Source organism: Vidua chalybeata, chromosome 5 (assembly GCF_026979565.1).
Source record: "Vidua chalybeata isolate OUT-0048 chromosome 5, bVidCha1 merged haplotype, whole genome shotgun sequence".
Lineage (NCBI taxonomy): Eukaryota > Metazoa > Chordata > Aves > Passeriformes > Viduidae > Vidua > Vidua chalybeata.
In genome coordinates, this window is record NC_071534.1 from 7,105,915 (window position 1) to 7,127,500 (window position 21,586).

The 21,586-nt window shown below is 39.4% G+C and overlaps 1 protein-coding gene across 1 annotated transcript in view; it reads right to left on the reverse strand.

The window, feature by feature from the left end:
* ANO2 (anoctamin 2) overlaps positions 1-21,586 on the reverse strand; it is a 138,548-nt gene that overhangs the window by 25,808 nt on the left and 91,154 nt on the right. The window contains exons 15-22 of the mRNA XM_053942726.1: positions 20,843-20,872; positions 17,988-17,992; positions 13,871-13,906; positions 12,907-12,916; positions 11,921-11,995; positions 5,845-6,046; positions 2,021-2,132; positions 761-818 (exon numbers count right to left, since the gene is read on the reverse strand). Coding sequence (XP_053798701.1) covers positions 761-818; positions 2,021-2,132; positions 5,845-6,046; positions 11,921-11,995; positions 12,907-12,916; positions 13,871-13,906; positions 17,988-17,992; positions 20,843-20,872 — 528 coding nt within the window. The remainder of the gene's footprint in view (positions 1-760; positions 819-2,020; positions 2,133-5,844; positions 6,047-11,920; positions 11,996-12,906; positions 12,917-13,870; positions 13,907-17,987; positions 17,993-20,842; positions 20,873-21,586) is intronic.

Genomic DNA, 21,586 nt, shown 5'->3' on the forward strand with positions numbered 1-21,586 from the left:
GTCTCTATGTGCCCACTGTCCCTGCCACCAATTTTTGTGGGATCATGGAGCTCGTAGATTACTTCAAATCTGCATTTGACAAGGTATTTCATCTCCACTCATAAAACTGCATTATGGAAAATATGCAGAGCTCTGAAACAACTCGTGGTGCCCTGGGGCTCCTATATTTCCTTTAAAAATATTTACTATATAATCAATGTAATAAACATAATGCAGGATCACCAATACTCTTCCAAGCTGATTTCTCCCATGGGGGAAAGAAAACATTCAATCTTGCAAAGACTTTTAAGTCAGCTTTATTGTCAAACCTTGAGTACATCTCTCAGCTTTCAAGGGAATACCCACAGCAATCCCCTTCATGAGAGGATTAAAAAAAAAAAAAAAAAAAAAAAAGTTTATAGGTTTAGCACAAAATGGCTCCAGGTCTTTAAGCTATTAAAATCGCCAGCTTCCAGCAATCTGCAGAATGGGCCTCAACCAAATCATGGAATGTTTGTGCCTTAGTGCCCAGCTGTAAAGCCCAGAAATGGTGAAGCTTCACCTAAGAAAGACCATGGAATAGTCAAAACTGCAGAAAGAAAGAATATAAAGTTGCCTTAGATGGAAACCCTGAGTTTTTCCTGTTCAAGTTGAAGATTTAACATCTTGTTTTCTATGTGTTTTCTATTTTTCCTCTGTTGTCTTTAGTCCACTGAACTCTGTACACATATTTCTTTGTGTAAAGGATTTTATTTGTAATTTGAATTTCAAATGTACTTACCTCTTCCATCCTATAACCTTCAAACACATACACATAACGACCAGGACGGCCAACAAACCTGAAAGCAATAATAATATATAAACTAGCATAAAAACAGAAAAATAAGCTAATTTTGACACCATGATTTAATATAAAAACATAAAAATAAGTTAACTTTGAAATCAAGACTGTTCATTTGTATTAGTAAAAATATTTCAGAAGTTCCTTCTTAAACATGAATTTTCAAGGGCTCAGCATCTATTCAGCTTCAATTATTCCAAAGAAATAGGCCTGTACAACTGTTTTTCTACTATATCTGGATAAAATAATTTCAATAAAATATTTTTCAGTGCTAAAACCCCTCACTTGATTAGAAATGGCAAATAAACCTGGGGACACATATCCTAGTTCTCATTCTCTTACATGTGAATAATGCCCTGAATGGAATTATTTACACATCTGTATACAACCAAGACTCTTCTGGCTACACCAGGAGAAACAATGATATTGACTATATTCGAACCATACAACACAAAAAGATGGTCAAAAAAAGAGAGAATTTGGTGACTTTTTTTCATTGGTGTCTTACAATATTTGCAACTGCTGGAAAAATACATCATTAACCCTCAAATGAAAGGTGCCGGATAGGATTAGTGAAGAGCAGAGATTAACAAACTTCACAGCCCCCAAAAGGAAGAGTAAAATGGTAGGAAATAGAATCCAGAGGATGTTTTAAACATTTTTTTTTTGGCCAAAGTTTTAGCAAAGAATAATTTTAAGCTTCCCATTCAAAAGCATGTGGATGACTGTGTCCCAAAAGAAAAGGATTCTGAGCCCATAGGAAGTCACACTTATTTAGCAGGACAGCTGAATTAGCTTTTTGGTCAATCACTTCATTTGCCAGTTGACTGTAGCTATTTCTTAATTTGCTACACAAGAATAATGCAAAATAATGTGAAAGTAATAGAAAAAAGAGCTCCATGATTTTAAATGAAACAGGAAGACCTTTCTTTGCTAAATGATGTTTCAAGGAAAATTTGCTAAACTGTGGAAAGTTAAAGCCTGTAAGCACCACCATTCATTATAAAAACTACACTTTTTTAAAAAAGCAAAATGAATTATTAACTTTAGATAACCCTGTCAAAGATATTTTTTAAGAGCTGGCAAAGATGACCAGTCTCAGGCCTTTGTGCCCATTTTTATACACAGATCCACTAATGTAGACACACATATAAAAATGCATATGCAGAAATATATATATGTAAAGGATATTTATCCTACCTTCCTTTAAAAAAGGCAACATAAAAAATTGATGCATAAGAATTCACAAACTTCAGTAGGAATGCCTTCAAAATCAGTCTTTCCTCAAAAATTTTCTCTGTTTTTGGTATTTCTGGAAGAAAAAAAAAGCAAATCAGAGAACTGAATTGGTAAGTAATATACAAATCCCTGAATCGCCAAACACGTACAAAAACCCCCCAAACTTCAAACTTTGGGCTTATATTAATTTTTCTTTTGTACCTCTAATTTGTACCAAAGCCACTAGGTCTGTCACTGAGTCCTAATTTCCAGAGATATTCCATTCCACAAAGCAAAAGCAGTATAAATTACTCTGCTGTATATATGGATATTAACATATATGACTATATCTGTTACAGAACTAAAATAATAAAACATTCATATTCTCAATTGAGAAATGCTGAAAGCAAAGTACAAAGACTTTCAACCAGAAAAAAAAAAAAACACCTTAAAAGCATCCTTAACTTGTAGTCCACAAGCCTTCTTTTCTGTGGTGAGATTGTTGATATGTTTGATGCTAAATACAAGACTAAATACATTTCTGAATAAGGTATTAAATAAATTAAGTGCAAAATAAAGGCACATTTTTGTTAACAATTCACTATATGTGTTCTGTTTTTCAAGATTTCTTGGTTTAAATATTTTCAGTATTCATTACTCTGTTCCCAGATTTATTTTCAGTTTCTGTGGAAATTTTATGGCAGCAGAAAGCAAGGTATAAGACAGAGGATTTCAAACTCATGGTAGGATCCTTTTTTAAAGATTTTATATGGGTGAAACCCTTGTGTTTCTCTGCTCACCCTGAGCTGTATCTAATGTAAGAGAAGATCAATTTATGATTAAATTTATCATTCTTGGCTGAACTTCTGAGGCACAATGAAAGTGTGGAATAATAAGGAGATCCAGAGCTCTGGCTTAAGGACTGCATTAAAAATACTGTTGTACTTGTACAGTTTTGTTTCAGGCACAGTTTGTGTGTTCTGTTTGCTTTGCTGTTGTTTTGGGGTGTTTTTTCTTGAAAAAGCTGCATGATTATTTTAGCATTAAAGGAATAGAAAAGCCTAATAAACCCTCACTGCCTGACTTCCTTTGTGATACTTTCAACCACATTTTCATAAAAGATCAGTGCACAACCTGATGAGCCTTAATGCATAACCCACCTATAAGTATAAAAAAAGCTTAATTAAACATTCAAACAATTTGTAGGTGATCCCACACCCTGAATAGATCTGCAAGAGAAAAGCTCAGGGCAGCAGGAATATCAAATAACAGCAGGGTAACTTTTCATTTCAGAGAGAAAAATCCTAAACTCTGCCTTACAGAGAATCCCCCCATGGATGAGCTCAGCCTCTGGATGAACAATTGCACACCATATATGGTCCCAGAGGCTCCCTCAGACATCCTATACCATAGCTTTAATGGCATGTATAGAATTTGTCCTCCAGCTCCTCGGGTGTGTTGCATGAGAAATGCGTTCAGCCAGAATAGGTGTGTTAGTAACAGAGAAAACTCCCTCATCCCCAAAAAATGAAACACTCAGTGGTGGGTTGTTATGCCAAAATTAGGCAGCTGGAACTTTGCAGGTGGAGGATGAGTTGAGCTATGGGTGGAATGGGCCTTAGCTCTCTGAAGGAGCTGCTGCCTTTGCAAGGGACAAACACTAGTAATTTTGATTTTGCCCCCATTTCACTGGTTCTCCCTTGGCCTCAAGGAAGGGTTGAGGGTGAGGAAGCCCTTGCACAGCTTTCCAAGAGCAGCTGTGGCTGCTCCATCCCTGGAAAGCCAGGTTGGCTGGGGAGCAACTCAGAGAACCTGGGATAGTGGAAGGTGTTCCCTGCCCATGGCAGGGGCTTGGAATGAGGTGAGCTTTAAGGTCCCTCCCAGCCCAAACCATTCTGTGACTCTGAGTCACAGGTGAGCTGTAAATCTTGTCTGGCACCACCTGATTGCTGAAGATGATCTGTTCTCCCTGGGAATAGCAGGATACCATCTGCACTTTGGCTGGTCTCATCTGTGATGAAGGGGCATCAGTGCCTCACTCTACTGGGCCCACAGGGGTCCTGCTCCATCCTGTACGAGCTCTCTGTATTGATAACAACAAAACTCCTACTCTGTTCCTCCTGACTGAGGTATTGAGGCATATGCATGACTCTGATCCCATGATTAACACAATTGCTATCAGTGCTATTCTTGTGCTTACAGATGTATTTTTTCACCTGAGCAGAGATTCAAGTGTACTTGGGGCAGGAATACAAACTTATGCTGTCAAGAGCTACTCCTTCAGCCCAACAAGTGTGTTCTTCAGCTTGTGGGTTAAGTGCAGAGTGAAATGAGAATTGAGAATGTTTTTCTCCTCCCAGCAAAATGAGAGTTCACAAGTTAAGCAACATTTATCAGCATGCATGAATTGTAATTTTTTAAAACATTTTGATTGCATTTGGCATCTGAGCCTAGTGCAGGAGAAAGCTGCCTGAGCGAACTTTCTAACTCATGTAATTTGTAGCATTAGAGATTATTCTGACTGGATCCTTCGTAAACAAAACATCTGATGGTTGATTAGGAATGCTGCCCTAATAAATATAAGATTGGAATTAGATGCAAAGTGACAGGAGGGCAATAATCAGCAAGTAAGAAATTGCTTTTTTTTTTCACAGTTCAGGCTGGTGCACATTTCAAAGGGAGAGATTTTCCTCCTGTACTTCCCAAACAGAGGCCATGGCAGGACCTGGCACTTCCCAGCTCCCAGAGAAGTCTCTTCATCTTTTCCTACTCTTTCCACACAGCTGTGTTATTCCTTAACATTTTTGCCCTTTCTTACCTGGGCAGGCACAGTGAACAGAATTGATCAGGTCACACACAGTTAGCAGCCTGTCACTTACATGAAAGCTGAAAATCCGGGTACAATTTTGGTCTGAACAGTGAGCCTGAGCTCATTTATGCCACTAGAACAGAGTGGCATTTGTGTAACCCAGTTACAACCTACCCAAAGCCTGGTGCAAAACAGAAATAAACAAACAAAAGAACCCCCTAAAGTGGCAATTTATGAAAATTAATTGCTTTGTCTTCATTTCTTTCAAATACTTTAGGAATTTAATTAAAAATAACAGAACCATACTTCCAAAATTTAGGATTGGACCTCTAACAACTGCAAAACTGTAGTTTGTAATGTTCTTCCAAAAATAGGACTGAAAGAGATGTTTTCATTTGTGATGTTAAAAGTGTTTTGAGAAATTGAGAAGAAACAGAAGTCCTAAAAGTAATCTCATGTAAAGGCACTATCAGTCAACATTCTTGGTCTAATTTATATAATAAAACAAAGCCCCAGCCTATACCCCTATTAGTAAACATCTTTAGCCTAATGTATATAACAAATCAATACTTTAGGCCTAAACCTCTATAGGAGTCAAAGGAATGACTTCCCTTCAAAAGAAATAAATAGCCAGGCTTGCAACAATATTTTGATGTTTAAGATAAATTTTGAAAGTCCAACCACTAACTGCAGTACAAATCATTAATAAACAGTCCAGCCCAGACACGTCCCTAAAATGGAACAAAAAAATCGTTTGAGCAGTAAGGAAATGGTTAAAACTTCCATCAGGGAAACAACATCAGTGTAACTTTGTCAGAGCCATCAACATTTTTTAAACAACCCACTGACTTTCTGCAGCTCTTAGCTTAAAGAGGAACCTTCACAGGCCTGAATGTTTTCACTGGCCCTGTCCGGGAGGAAATTCTCCTCCTGGACCCTCCTTGCACCCCTGGTGTCAATACATGGATTAATGAGGAACGTGGTGAGGCAGTTTTACCAATTTCTGTCAGCCATTTGGCCACAGCTCCATAAATTTCATCGAGGATGAGGACCACCACGAGGTTAATGATAACAGCAGTGGCAGTCACGGTCACTCGAACGTTGGACCTGGTTGTCTCGTTTCCGCTGAAGGACAAGGCTGCTGCTGTGGTGATTCGGTACACGATGACACCAAACACTGCTGAAAACGCCAGCATGATCTGCAAACAAATGAGCACACAGATTAGTTCAGCCTGGAAACAGAAGCTGTGGCTGGGAGGTTGGGTGTGTTCCATGAATTGGCATCGCGGGGTTGTTTCTCAGTGTGCGGTGACAGCATGCAGGTGATCGAATTAAAAGGCTCTCCAACAAACAGGGATGTAAATAAGAAATAAGGAAGTGGATGCACAGCTCCAAACTGGCACAACAATTCAACTGACACAAGATGCTTCACAGCACCTCTCCTGTGAAAACAGCCTGAGAAAGTTGGGATTGTCCAGCCTGGAAAAGAGAAGGCTCCAGGAAGATCTTATACCACCATTCAGTATCTAAGGGAGGCTTACAAAAAAGAGAGAAAGTGACTTTTCACATGGGCAGGTAGCGGTAGGAAAAGGGAGGATGGTTTTAAACCAAAAGAGGACATTTTTTGTTAGATATTAGGAAAAAATTCTTCTCCGTGAGGGTGGTGAGGCCCTGGCACAGGTTGCCCAGAGAAGCTGTGGCTGCCCCATCTCTGGAAGAGACCAAGGCCAGGCTGGACAGGGCCTGAGTGTCCTGATCCAGTGAGTGGTGTCCCTGCCCCTGGCAGGGAATTAGAATTAGATAACCTTTAAAGTCCCTTTCAACCCAAACCAATCTGTGATTCTTTTATACCAATTCCATGGATTCCTGCAGATGAGCACATCCGTTCTGATTAAAGCTACACACATCATTCATGCAGTGAAATTTGGGCATTTTGGGTTCAAAAGCAGGAATTAAGCAAGGTCTTTTATCTGGCAATAGATTCAGATGGCTTGAGCTGAAGGGCCTATATTTATGGTGCAGTCAGGTAAATGGGCTTTACTGGCTCAAACAGCTTCACCTGTGCACAGCAGAAGTGTAAACTTACAAATTTAAAAATAAAAAGCTTCCCCTGTTATTATTCCTTTAAGGCTGACCTAAGCAGGGTTATTATGGCATTACTTTACATTTGTGTCCCAGAAATCACTTGGTATCCCTGGCATCCTTTGTGGGCTGGCTTTCACCCATGAGATGAGGAAAGTTGGCCCTGCTACTCAAGGTCAAGTTCCCACAAGAAGAATTTGAATTTTGTTGGGTTGTGGTATTCTGTTTAAAAAAAAAAAAAAATCTAAACCAATCCACAATGAAAAAGAAATCATTAAAACAATAATAAAAAATAGCAAGTTTTCATCATCGCAGCACAAAAGGGGGAGAAGGTACATTTTTCCCCTTCATTTTTGCCTTTAGCAAGAATTCCAGTGTACATTCATTATTTTAGGTAAAACATCTTGAGATCCTCAGATGAAAGAGACTACCTCAATGTGAAAGATTAGATGACTGCAATTATTAAATTGGGCCTAGGGGCCCAGATTCAAAACATGGGTTAAGGAAATTTAACAGTTCATTTTAATGATCCAGCAATAGTTTATTGAATTCCTGTATGCAGAGGAAGGTTGTTGCATTAAAAGGAACTATTGCAAAAGAACCACAACAAGAATCAGAGTTAAATTATTAAAGGTTGAAGGTGAAAACTGGGCACATTTTGTTTTTATGAAGAACTAGTAAACATACTAAGAATTAATTATTTGGAGAAACTCCTGGACATTTCAGATGAAATTGTCAAATATGTTTTGTCAGCAAATAGTAATAGTTAGACCTAGTAAAACATCTAATTTTACTTTTTAAAGAACTGTTTCATTAATTTTAAATGAAATGTTGGTGAATGATAAAAGCCTGAACCTGAAACAGTTTAAATGAGAACTTTTCAAATGATATTAAATATTATTTCCTTTGGTTTTGTGGTTTTCATTGTGTCAAGGAAATATTTCTGGGTTTTATATCTATTTTTCTTTTGACTTACCTACCAAATGAACAGACAAAAAATCACATTCATGATGAACTACCTTGCTGTGACAGAAGGGATGCAGGAACACATAACTTTTGCTTGCTTCCCCATTATAATCACTAGAGTAGAGAGTAAAATCCCCAACAAAGGAAGAAAACAAAACAGCAACACCTGGTATTAATTTACTTCACCTTGCACCTCTACAGACACCTTAAGCTCCTTTCTTTTTCTTAATCTGAGTCACAGAATCCTCCTTCTTAATCAACTTCCTGATACTCTCTTCCTGTTTCTTTTCCCTGTGGATTTCTTTGCAATTTTTTCACTATGGTGGTGGACAAGGAAAATCAGCAATTGAATGCCTCATTCTGGAGCAGATGAGATCCTTCCACACACACCTCTCTCCATCACGAGTTCCCACTTAGGAATGGTATCTTAACAGTACAGGAAGAAGAGTTGAGGACAGTCCACACTAAACAGAAAAAGAGGAAATTTCAGATCATAAAAGTTCAATAGGAAACTCTTGAACCTGGCTAAAGGGTTTTAGGGATCCCTTGCCCTGAGGAATGCTACTGGAGGATGAGAGTAGCAACCTTTTCAATCCATGCAGTGCCATAGCAAGGTGTACAAAGTTACTGAAAAAAAAATGTTTTGTTTAAAGAACAAAAATATTTGCTTTGCAAAAGCACCAGGGCTTCAGAAACTCTCAGTTGCTCAGCTGTTTTTAAACATCTGCTTAGACACAGATGGAAAAACACTCCTTTAGGAGTCTTCATTATCTGTACATCCAGCAAAAAAGAGAAAATTGAGGAGGGCCTGTAGGACTGCACAGTTACTGTGAGCACAGTTCTCACTCCCCAGACAGTCGCTGAGGGGGAATGGTTCCTGTATCTTCACAGGATTTGTCTCATTCCTGAAAATACATCTTCTGCCCAAATTCCTGATCAGGCAGGCCACCATTTGTTCAGGTGCCCACTTTGGGGTTTGTTGTCACTGCCAACATTCCCTCTGGCCATCCTTCCCCCCCATTATGGCAGTTTCTTCCCTGAATAGCTGAACTAGTCCATCCAGGACTGAAATGCTTAGAAACAGATGTGAAAATTGGCTGCAGAAAAGGTCACCTACTGAGCCTGGTATGAATGAAGACAAACAGGAAAGCAAACTAGATCTGAGAAGGAAGTTATAAAACCCCATGGGCTAGGCTGCTACCTCCATCCAAGTAGGATAACAATTTAATGTCCAGATAGTTCTCTGGCTCCCCAGTAGGGCTATTCTAGAGTCAATTATTACACCATGTGAGTGAGAATAGGGTGGAAGCGGCTGAACACTTCTGCCATGACACAAATTGATTTTCTTCCTTCCTCTGGCTGAGCCAAACAAAGAAAAGCCCCAGTGATGCATTGCTCCATGCCACCCTGCTCTCTTCCAACACTACTGGCACTTGTATCACCAACTCAGAAATCTCTGCCACAATATGTGCCTTCTAAATATGGGGTTTATAAATTGTGACATGTTATTGTTAATCACACTCAAGAAAAACTTTTAGATGCCCAGCTGAGCCCTGATCTCCTGCTACCATTGATCTCACTCTGCAAAAATAAGACTTGTGAACTTCTGTCCTACAATCCCTGCAAAACGCATAGCTTAAATCAGATTTGGATCTTCTGCCCCCTCTGCAGTCCAATGAGACTTTGTGTACAACAAAAGAACTGTAATCAGATTTTAAAGCATCCACACATGTGTGAATTAATCCTTGGAATTGTTTGGTGATGTAAGATTAGACAAGAGCAGCAAACACAATGGTTTTTTTTCAACCTGCATTTTGAAAAAAACAAACAGCATGCCTAGCTTAATACAGACAGAGAAAAAGCCAGAAAGAAAAGACCATGACACAATTCTTGAAAGAGGATTCACAAAAGTGAAGTACACAACAGAAGTATGGAAATAAAGGGGAAAAAAAAGCAAAGAGGAAAGATTTTACACTAAGAAAACCTTTACCAGGTTCAAGAATCCCCATGGCAAGTGTGGGATGTAAAGCTCGGGGAAGGAGGGACAGAACAAAACAGTATCACTCTATAACAACATAGAAATCTTCATGGAAAACACCTATAGATTTGGAACACCAGACCCTTTTGGCCTGGAAAAGGTAGCATTAAAATTCAACAATCAATTCTGCAGCACTAGGAATTGCTATGCACTTGTGTGCAGGTCTGTGTCTGACTCTTGTACCCCTGCACACACATGTAAACTCAAGATTTTATTATTTATTTTGTACATAGGCCTTACAGTTAAAATAATTAATTTGTGTGAATAATAATATAGAGGTTAACAAGACCAATAATGTTTCTCAGTACAATTCTATTTCTCAGACTGACAACAAAACTTCAGTCTGATCTTTCCAATTCCTCTTTAACTAATCTAGCAGGAAAAAGGGAAACATCCCATAGAGTAAAGAGCAGATTGCAATATCCATGTAGGATAGCAGAGCATGCTCTCCCTCATCAAGAGTTGGCTTGAATTTCATGCATGGATTGCAAGTTGTCTCCTGAAGGTACTTACATATAAATAATGCTCAAAATATTGCAAAAACAAGATCATTGTGTCCACTTTGCCAGATGGTGCAAGTCAGTCTAGTTCCACTAGTCACAAACAGAAGTTGAAGAAATGGAGTTCTGCATTTTACATCTCACAAACTGTAGGTAATAACCCTTTATAAATATTTCTGAGATGTTACAGTAAGCAGGGAGGGTAATACCTAGGCTATGAGTCAGGAAAGCACTTTAAGCTCATGCTTAGGGGAAATTTAAACATGTGGTGAAAGTCAAGAGCACATGTAAGCACCTTGTTTGCAAAAGAATGACTTGTAAAAGCTCAGTCAGGGCTGTGTGCTTAGTCAGACTCAGTGTGGCCTGCTCTAAGTCATGACTCACGCCACTTGAGAGGCTCTGTCTAAAAAGCAAATAGTGGGTATGGCCTCAGGATGGTAAACTCACTCAAAATGCTACAAGTACATGCATCTATGACACATCTAAAATGTGCAGAAAATATTCTGAATATGCAATGCATACATCTTCATAAATATATAAGCATATCTATAAGGGTGTAGATATTAACTTCAATGTGAGCATTTGATTGTCAGAAAAAGAAATGAAATCTTCTCAGGACATCTGGTGCAGTATATGCAAATTTGAGTAAATTAGAAATACACTTAGGTATCTTAAAATAATTTAGGCCCCAGGTGAGTTTCCCTAGTTACATGCTGCAATGGTGTAAACAGGCCATTTCGTTGCCATTTTATAGTGGCTGTAGATATGAACAGAAGCTTTCAGTCAGTAATTACTGTAACCAGAGGGATAATGGGATCCTTTACCATGTAATTTAGGGTTTGTTAGCCAGACCTTCCTGTTGCTGTTTACAAAGTCCAGCAGCTTCATGATGCGGGTTTTTTCCTGGAAATTTGACTTTTGACTAGGACAATGGTGTCCCCACTTTAGAGGCTGCCCTGCACACCTGATTCTTGTTCCCAAGGGAGGACTGTGTACCATGATCTTACTGTATACCATGATCTACTGTACACCATGATCTACTGTACAATCCATCCCTGAATGTGTCTTGGATAAATATTTCTCAGCAACTGATTTATTTCACCTGGATGTCGCCTGTTCAGAGGCTCAACCTTTCTGAACGTCACTGTGACCAGCATATGCAATACTGTGCTCACAGCTAAATATCAATGTTATCCCTTCATTGGATAACAGAGATGGAGCAGAAACCTTGGGGGAGAGGCAGAATTTGTGTAATGAACTGCTGGCATTACAGCAAATCAGACCTTCCACAAGTAGCCTTTGGAAAAAGAGAATAAAGCTGGAGGCAGGCATTGAGCTCCATGAACCATCCTAGTATTTCTCCAAAACTGACCTTACTTTACAAATTTTTAACATATTTGAGAACAGCAATTCAAGGGTTTCCTTCTAGATGCTCATGGCAAAGTTTCTCACCCCTAATAAACGAGCAGAAATGCAAATGATGTTACCATAAATAGAATCAATCCAAAGTTTGCTGCATATCCAGGCATGCGGTCACTCCATGTCAGCTTCTCCTTTTCATTCTATAGCAAAACACATAAACAAAATAACAGATGTAACAGAACTGTACAATAGGAAATATTAGAATTAATAGAATTTATTGTTGAGAGCCATTCTCAATTCCCCTGCTGTGATTTTGAAGTATATTATGCGATTTAGAACACTGATATTTTAAAGTAGATTTTAATTTGAGATAAAGGAGGGGAAGAGTCAATAAGACATGTAGAAAATGTCTGCAAAATTCAGAAAATATCCTATGCAACTATGATTTAAGCATTTGAAAACATGTATTCAAGTCTCACTAAAGTTCATATCAGGAGAAATCCCTGAGATTGACCTTAATTCACATTTAGGCAAAGCAAGATTCAAGCATTTATTTTGAATTACTTCTTGTAAAACTACAGAAGAATAGTGCTTGAGACAGAAACCATGTTAAGAAGGCTGACTACCACTGAACCCAGATTTTTTTTTTTTTTTCTGATGGTCACAAGCACCAAAAGTGACCCCTCAGATAATTCTTGGCAAGACACCTCAATCCTTCCCCTGGTACTTGTTTTATAGCAGAGGGAAACTACAAAAGCAAGGCCCCTCTGATCCCTGCTGCCAACCTTGTTTTTTTCATGCATAAACAGCATCTCCCTCTTCCCTGCATAATTTAAAGCAACTGTGATCAGTGAAATCCAGTACGCTTTTCCCCTCCCCACACAAACTCAGCTCCAGCCCCAGCTTCATGTATATCTAAAGAAGACATTTGAAGATGGATTTATGTGAGAAATACGATTCCCTCATCTCAAAATAGGTTTCTTAAAATAATAATAAGGTCGCTTCTTTGTTTAAGTTAAACTAAAACTATATAATCAAATTAACTCAGGACACAAAGCCAGCTGCTGTTGGTATTTCTGTGAAGCACCACTGCTGCCCCATGGACCAGTACTACCCTTACACTGGAGTTAGCCCAGAGTGATTCTAAATTTAAATTAATTTAAATCAGATTAGAACTCAGGTCAAAGGTTTCCTATAAACCATTTCTAAGGCACAATTGCCCACGGATAAACATAAAAATCTGGGAGCGTTGTGCCTTTGTAAGAAGCTTTCCCAAAGTAGCATTAGGAATGCAGCATTTAAGTGCAGAAATGCAGCTGTGGATTTTCTAGCCGGGATGTGGAATTAGACCTAGGACACAACCCTGCCTACACATCCACTGCCATGGTGGTGGTGCCTCAGACACTGTGGGAGGGAGCATTACTCAGCAGCCCCTCTTGTGACCTCATCTTTTTCAGGACAGTCCTGGCAGCACTGGGGCACAGCAGACCCAGCCAGAAGCACCAATAATCTGGCCCAGTGTACACAGCACAAAAATACTCTTTACAGTTCATACACAGAGTCCAGCACGTAGCTGGAAGGCTACTTGAAAAACCATTCCTGTGAATGCACACATGCATTTAATTGCATTTTGGCTGTTACCACTCAGCAATTCTACAGGACATAAATTCTGAGGGATTATATTCCCAGAAGTCCTGAAGGACACCACATTTTAGTTTCACTAGGGGCTGTATGGGGCTGTGGCTGGTGTAGGGCTGTGCTTTGTACTTGTGCTGAACAGAGGGTTGATAATACAGAGATGGGTTTGTTATTGTGGAGCAGAGCTCACACTGAGCCAAGCCTTTCCTGCTTTTCCTCTGCTACACTGCTGAAAGAATTTAAGAGGAGACACAGCCAGGACAGGTGACCCCAACTGACCAAAGACACATTCCAAACCTTATGGCATCATGATCAGTGTATAAAGTGGGGAGAAGAAGGAGGAAGGGAGGGATGTTTGGAGTAATGATGTCTGTCTGTCTGTCTGTTGCATGTGATGGAGCTCTGCTCTCCTGGGGATGGTTGAACACCTGCCAAACATGGCAAGCAGGGTATTAATTCTTTGTTTTGTTTTGCTATAAAGCTGCCTTTATCCCAACCAGGGATTTTCCCCCTTTTACCCTTCCCATCCTCTCCCTGATCCTGCTGTTGGGGAATGAGTGGTTGCTGGCTGAGGTTACACCAGGATGGTCAGCAGGCTGTCTTCTCAGCTCGCTCTTCCATGTATGTGCTTCCTTGAACCTTATTTTCCCATGAGTTTGCCATGGACTGTAGCACTCAGCCAAAGGGAGCTCTGAACAACGTGAGGAGTTGCTAAGCCAACGTGAAAATAAAGGCAATGTTGGATGAAGAAACTGAGCTACTTAGCATACACTGCCAAAAACAAATTTGGAAATTTAACTCAATATCCCAGATCTCCCAGTCCATCCTAGTCTATCCCAGTCCATCCCAGAAGTTTCAGCTCCTCCTAGTCCCTACCAGAGCTTCTAGCCCATCTCAGCTTTTCCAAGCTCATCCTAGTCCATCGCAGAGCTCCCAGTCCATCCAGGCAGTGGAAGGCTACCTTCTGTTCTTGTGACAAGAGACAGGGTCTCTGGACCCTGGAAATGGGATGAAGCTGAGTCAGGGAAGGTTTAGGGTGGATAGCAGGAAAAGGTTTTTCCCCCAGAGGGTGGTTGGGCACTGAACAGGCAATGCCCATTTCCCCAGGGAATTGTCACAGCCCCAAGGCTGCCAGAGCTCCAGGAGCATTTGGACAACACTGCCCCGCACAGGGTGGGATTGTTGGGGGATCCTGTGCAGGGCCAGGAGCTGGGCTGGATGATCCTCTATCTGGAGCAGCCCAAAAGTGTAATTATTTACTGACACAACAAGACAAAATGGATCATCTGCAGAACAATCTCAGTGACAGATACGTTACGCTGAGGAACATTCCCCAAGATAAACTGTGTTGCAGGGGAATATTTATATGCAGACAGAAAACCTCACGATAAAAATTGTTTGGTTTTGTGCCAGAGGCAAACGAAAAGATTTACTTTAAAAATCTTACTTTCATTTTCCTTCAATGCAATGATGGATTTGCAATTCTAGTGGAGGAAAAAGCAGATTTTGGTCTGTGTGCAGTGATGTGTTCCTGTTTTAATGTTTAATCATGTGTGGAATGTATTCCTTGAAGAGATACAGCTCTTTTCCTATCAAAAAATAAAAAAATGAAATAAAAAAAATTAAAAAAAAAAAGATAAAATTAAACCCCTTCTATATTTTTCTGGACGGTTTATTTTCATATGTGTTATCTAACATGGCAAAATTCCATCTCTGCATCTTCAGGTGCATGGGCCTCTGGGCTGTAGAAACCTGGAAGTATCCTGAACTTGGACAGTGCCAGGCAGCTTTTGAAAACAGTTCTATGCATCTCTGTGAATTAAACCACAGCCACTTTGCTCAGATCACAAGTATTTCAGTTATTAGTTGATATTTTCCCTCAAGACGACACCTCCTCCAAGCAGGTGTTTCTAACCATCAGCAGTGCCAGCTCAACCTGCACTTGGGGAGTACAACCAGAGATTTTCTTTCTTCTCCATCCTGCTTTGTAGCTCCAGTGCTGAAATTCAGGGTCTTCATTGTGGTTGCACCTGGGCAATCCCAATGATTTCACTGGACTTGCACAGAGCTGTAATAATTGACTGGAATTTAGTAAAAGATGCTCAGAGAAGAACAAAATCTAGGACTCCTCTCTAAGGTCTTACACTACTAGCAACAAAAATAAGCTACAAAATTATATTTCCAATCACAAAATCCAGAAATTCATCTCTGGGAAGCTCCAAATAAGTAATTGGCATTTTTATAACTGCACATATCTTAGTAGATTTCTGCTTTAATTTCTATTTCAGTAAAAGGCTTTAATTTGTGTAAAAGCTGCAGTGTCCAAATGAGCATCTAGAAATATGAATTGTGGTATTAAATACAGCTCTTTTGTATTTGTGTGACACCTAAAGCACTGTCTGTGCACTGCAGGCTCAAGACAAGGCATGAAACTAGCTGCTTCTGGAATAAGGGGTCCCTATAGTTTTACTTTGGCCTTGAAATAAGTTTAACAAAAGGAGTAAAGGATCCTTCAGAGCCATTTGGAAACTATGAGCCAGAAAAGGTCTGCAGAATGGGCAGCTGTGAAAAACAATCAATTCCAGGGTGATGACACAAAAAGAGGCACAATCAAGGACCATCAGTATTTCTGGGATCATGCAGTGGTCACAGTAGTCTTTACAATTAAGAAAATTCAGCCAAGTTCATGGGATTCTTTCAGCCTGTATTTGGGACTCAAACGTTTTGAGGGCTTGTATTAGCCCTCAGACTTCTGTGAGGAAAGAAAAAACTGCTGCCATGCTGAGCATCTGCAATGGCTGTGTCTATCCCTGTCTGAATCTAGAAGTTCTATTTTCAGACTCCCACTGAAGCAAAAGAAAGCACTTTTGAATTAAAACCCATTAAAAGAGAACTTCATTTCTATTCTTCTCACTCAAGCAGCAATGGCATTTTAACTGTAAATGTGGTTGTGTTTTGTGAGCAACCTTCTGTCTCAGGACTGCACATGGAAAACAAACTGCCAAGGTTCATTTGGAGACAGATGAAGAACTGCAAAACCTTTAATTAAAATTTTTTCCTGTCCTTGAAACATGCAGAGTAGCACAGACACGCCATTAGCTTTCAGTGGAGCTTAGTGGACACACTCTAAATCTAAACTGTGGAAGCAATGCAGAATAGAGAGCTTTGAGAAGTGTGTGCAAGGCACACACTGGGATCATGGAAATTAATGGATTTTAAGGCTAAGCAGTGTTATTTTTAACCACCCTGTCTTAGTCTCCTTTGTAACCACACAACTTCCTTGAGATGATTTTTGCTATAAGGATAATAAATGTGATTTAACTATTTTTTTAAAAACCTCTAATTACGGCTCGAGCATTTCTGTGATGAACAGTCAGTTACAAGCCTTATTAGATCATTCCAATTGCTAATTACCTTAGCTGTTGAAAATGTATGGTTTATTTCCAAGCTGAATTTGCCTATCTGCATCCTTCAGCCTTGGCATTTAGCTGCAAATTTGTCAGTTAAGAGCATCTACTGACAGACTTCTGGGGTTTGGCTGTGGGTTCTTCTGAACTATGATCATGCCACCTCTTGGCTTTTACGCTGGCTGAGACCATTCCCTCAGCCAAGCCCACAGCTGTATTTCTTCTCCCTGTAATGGGGTTGGAAGTAAATCTCCCACAGGCTACAGCCCTGACATGGGCAAGTGACTTGACCCTCCACATAACAGGGCTCATGGAAGTGTGTGTGAGTAGCCAAGTCTCTGTGCCTCAGGAGACTCAGCCCTCCCGCAGGACCAGAAATACTTCATGTGATGGGTGAGGGTTGTGCTTCCAGCCATGGAGCCTGGCAGGAAAGAGGATACCAGCCTCATCTCTGTCAGGGGAGATGCTTGCAGAATGGAGGGCAGAATCCACGAATCCAAGAGCTTTCTACTCCTTATGAGTCTTAACACTACATTCTGAAATTCCTAATGAAAAATAAAAAGTCCCGGAGCAGCTGTGGCTGCCCCATCCCTGGAAGTGCCCAAAGCCAATTTGGATGGGGCTTGGAGAACCTGGGATAGTGGAAAGTGTCCGTGCCCATGGCAGGTGCTTGGAACTGGGTGGTCTTTAAGGTGCCTTCCAACCCAAGCTATTCCATGATTCTATGACATTTGCACAGCATTTAACACACACACACATATATATATATACACATTAAATGTATGTAAATATATGTCACATGCATGCAACAAGTACCTTGATAAAAACTAATGACTTGCTGTAGATTTGTGGAAATATTTCAAGCTATTTCCTTCACACAATAATAATAACAAAGGTTGGAGGTCTGCTCTCACTGAAATTTAAATCTGTAAAGCCAGACTTGGCTAAATTAATATGCTGTAATTTACTCAGGAATAAAAATGGTTCCTTTGCTGCAGTTAAACTTCTTTTGACACTGGCACTCAATGCACTGTGGCATATTGCAATCTTTATTGTGTAAGTGGCATTAAGGTGCTTAGACTTTATATCACTGTTTAATATCAAGTGCTTGATATTTACATATGGTTCAAGTGCAAACTGGCAGCACTTAGTCTTTTACAATGACAGTTTAACATATGGCTTTACAAGCATGAATTATTTATGTCAACTTGAAGCCATTCAGAATATTACCAGGAAAACACTGTAATTTGCACAAACAATAGGGTTACATCTGTAGTCATAAATATTCATTGTTTGTCAATGCTCTTTGTAGATGGTTAATAAATCATAATGAGGCTGATCCTGAGAAGGCAAAGGGCCAGCTGTACAAATACATCTGGTGGGATTTCCAAAGCCCCTGACTGACAGTGGTACCCAGGCCTGCCATAGTAGACAAGGTGGTACTGGAATGTCACAAATTCAGCTCACGACATGAAGGGATAGCCTGTCATCTGCTCAGCTTTTGTTTTCTAGTGCATCTCCTGAAAAGTCTCAAAGAATGTAATGAAATACCACATGTGGCTTTAAAATACTCTTAAATAAACACAGTCAAGCATGAGGAAGACAGATTTTGAGCCAGACATGTGCCTACTTTACTTTCCATTATTAAATCAATTTAATATGCATTGATATTGACTGGACATGGAACAATCAGGGAAAACAAAATGAGTTTCAAAGACTGATTTTAGAAAAAAAAAATGGATTTCACTGTCCTGGAGTTCACTGGATCTCCAACCTCCACTTTGTACCCTGAGATCCAGAGCACCACTATTGTAATAGTCCATCTGGTTTCACACTTTGCCATGTAACATGTGAACATCTAATGGAGAAATAAACACAACCCATTTTAAAATAGTTTATCAAGTATAAATAAAAAAAAAAAATATTACCTTTTAGTAGTTCCCATAATTCAGCACCATTTAAATTGCTGGCAGGGATTCAATTTAAGAGTTTCTCTCTGTAAATTTTTAAGCATAAGACTCTATGTGAGTCCTTTGTGAGTCCATTGGTTACACAGTTCCCAAGTACTTGCAGTATCTCTTCTTAAAATATAAAAATGTGCAGAATTATGTTATCTTTTGTAACTTCAAGTTTATTTGTTACAGGTAGATAACAATTTATCTGAACTTTATCTTTAAAATCACTTGCTTAATCTCATTATACATTTTTATATTAGGAATTTGGGCGAAGTGGAAGTAATGCTGTTGGCAATGCAGTTTGCAATTTGCAAAGCACAAATTACAGTTCTCTGAATTAAATTTAACTGAGCTTATGATTTCAGTTCTGGAAGAGATGCATTTAGTGCTAGACTCTGAGGAAAGATGTCCTTTCCATGTTTCCTTGAAGCTTTTCTGGCCTAATTCCTTGTCGGTGTCCTAGCTGGAAGAATCTGGACTGAACATCTTGCTGCTGTGAAATCATCACAGAACTCCTAGTGAAGCAAAATCTCACTGTAAGGCTTTGGCATTGCACACTTAGAACATGATTCTCCATTGTCTTACGCCATGTGAAGCCACTTATCCCCACACAAAGCGTGAGACAAAGACATGCAACACATTATCGGCTTCCTTGGGCTGCAATTTCAAATTTAGCTTACACAAACTGTGAATGATCACACCAGCACCAGAGGAGAGCACAGTGGTGTAAATTTTAGCAACCTTTTTAAGCTGGTAATGAAAAGCTTGAGGAGCAGAGAAAGGATTAAAAGGGGGATGTGGCTATGCAAAATTCTTTCACTGGCTCCAGAACATTTATTACCAGCTGTAAAGTATTAATTAAGTTTATATTCTAACATTTGAATTTGCTGTAAAATTTGAAACATAGTTGCAGAACACAATCTACAGAGGCAAACTTTTGCCAATAGCAGAGAGATGACGAGCAGAAAAGAGTTCTGGATAAACAGCAAATGGAAGACCGGAAGGATGGGAAAGGATACAAGAGCAAGAGGCCTCTAGCTCTCTCTGTTTTGCCCCAAAAAGACATATTTTGGAGCTAGAAGAGTCCTGTCCCTGCTTTCTGTGTCATTGGCATTGGCATTTCCCCTTGCTCTGATCCCATGGCCAGGGAAAATATTTTGTTTGGCTAATCACAGAGAAAGTCTACAGCAAGTAGAAGTCCATAATGAGCACCCCTGTACCTTCAAACACACCCAGCCTCCCCACAAAACCCAACAAGTGTGGGGGAGTATGGAATAGTAATTAAGATCTGTCAATAAAACAAGGACGGACAAAGACAAGGAGGCAAACTATTAATGGAGTTGGAAGAGTAATGAAATACATACATTTTGGTATTATGAGCATTATCTTTAGACATATATACAAATATATATATATATATAGACATATATACAAATATATACAAATATATATATATATATATATATATATATATTCCTGATGGTATCGAATTGGAAGTGACTTCCTCATGAATTCCAGAACCAATCAGGTTGGAAAAGAACCCTGAGATCAGCAAGTCCAAGCTTGGACCATCTTGTCAACTAGAGCAATGAGTGCCACATCCCGTCTTTCCTTAAACACCTCCAGGGATGGGGATTCCACTGCCTCTCTGGGCAGCCCCTTCCAATGTCTAATCACCCTCTATGTGAAGAAATTCTTCCAACCTGATGTCCAACCTGAACTTCCCCTGGTCCTTAGCAATCTAATTGGAAGTCCTTTCCAATTTCCAAACAGAGAAATGATACCTCCTCATACACTGGGCTGAGTTAGGTAATATTCATTTCAATTGCACGTATGTGCTAAAACTATGTAGGAAACACACAAAACTCTCCAGGGGGCTACTTCCTACCAGCATCCCTGATTATTTACCACTTTTTCTTTATTTCTGAAGAAGCAGTTGTGTTGGAAGTTGGCAGTAAAATGCAGATCTATTGAAAGATGCTTTGAAAAGCCTCATTTGAATTTATTATAAAGCAAGTTAGCAAAATTGGAAACAGTAGTTTCACACTGAATTTTCTTGAAAATATTTCTCTTTTTCCTATGATTAACAAAAAAAAAAAAAAAAAAAAAAAAAGATGGAGTAGAACTATCAACAAAACAAAAACAAATGTCTGTAACCCCAAACCAAATAAGTGGTGAAAGTAGTGGAAACATGTACATGAAACTGTGGGGTGGTATCTAGTCAGGGATCACAGTTTATCCTGTATTTAACATAGCAACAACTCTCCAGGCCATGTCAATTGGGTTTGCAAAGAACACTAAATTAGGAAAGGTTGTGAATAGTGAAGGGAGCAGAGATTAAATACCAGGCTGTTGAGAAAGCAGAATACAAGTGTGAAATAGAATGAGACTCAAGGAGGACAAATTAAGACTGATCCAACAAGGAGCATAATTTGAAACAGCAATAATGCTCAGCAAAGTAAAAAGTAATATCAAATATTCTTGGAGAGCAGTGAGTTACTGTGAGAAAATCAGATCTGGAGAGGATAGAAAAGGTTGTAATTTATACTTGAATAATCCTCAGAGGTAGTGAGGAGATGAATATTTTAAAACATTCACAGCCTGCATGGGTGTAAAGTCTACGTGTATGGTATGGAGTGAATTGGAGAGTAGTATGCACAAAATCACCTTCTAACACATTCAAAATTCCAAAATCTCTGCATTCACCTCTAGCAAGGGATGAGCTTCAGAGGCCACTGAAACCATGTTCCTATCTAGATGAAAGAGGCTTTTTAATATATGATGGCCACCT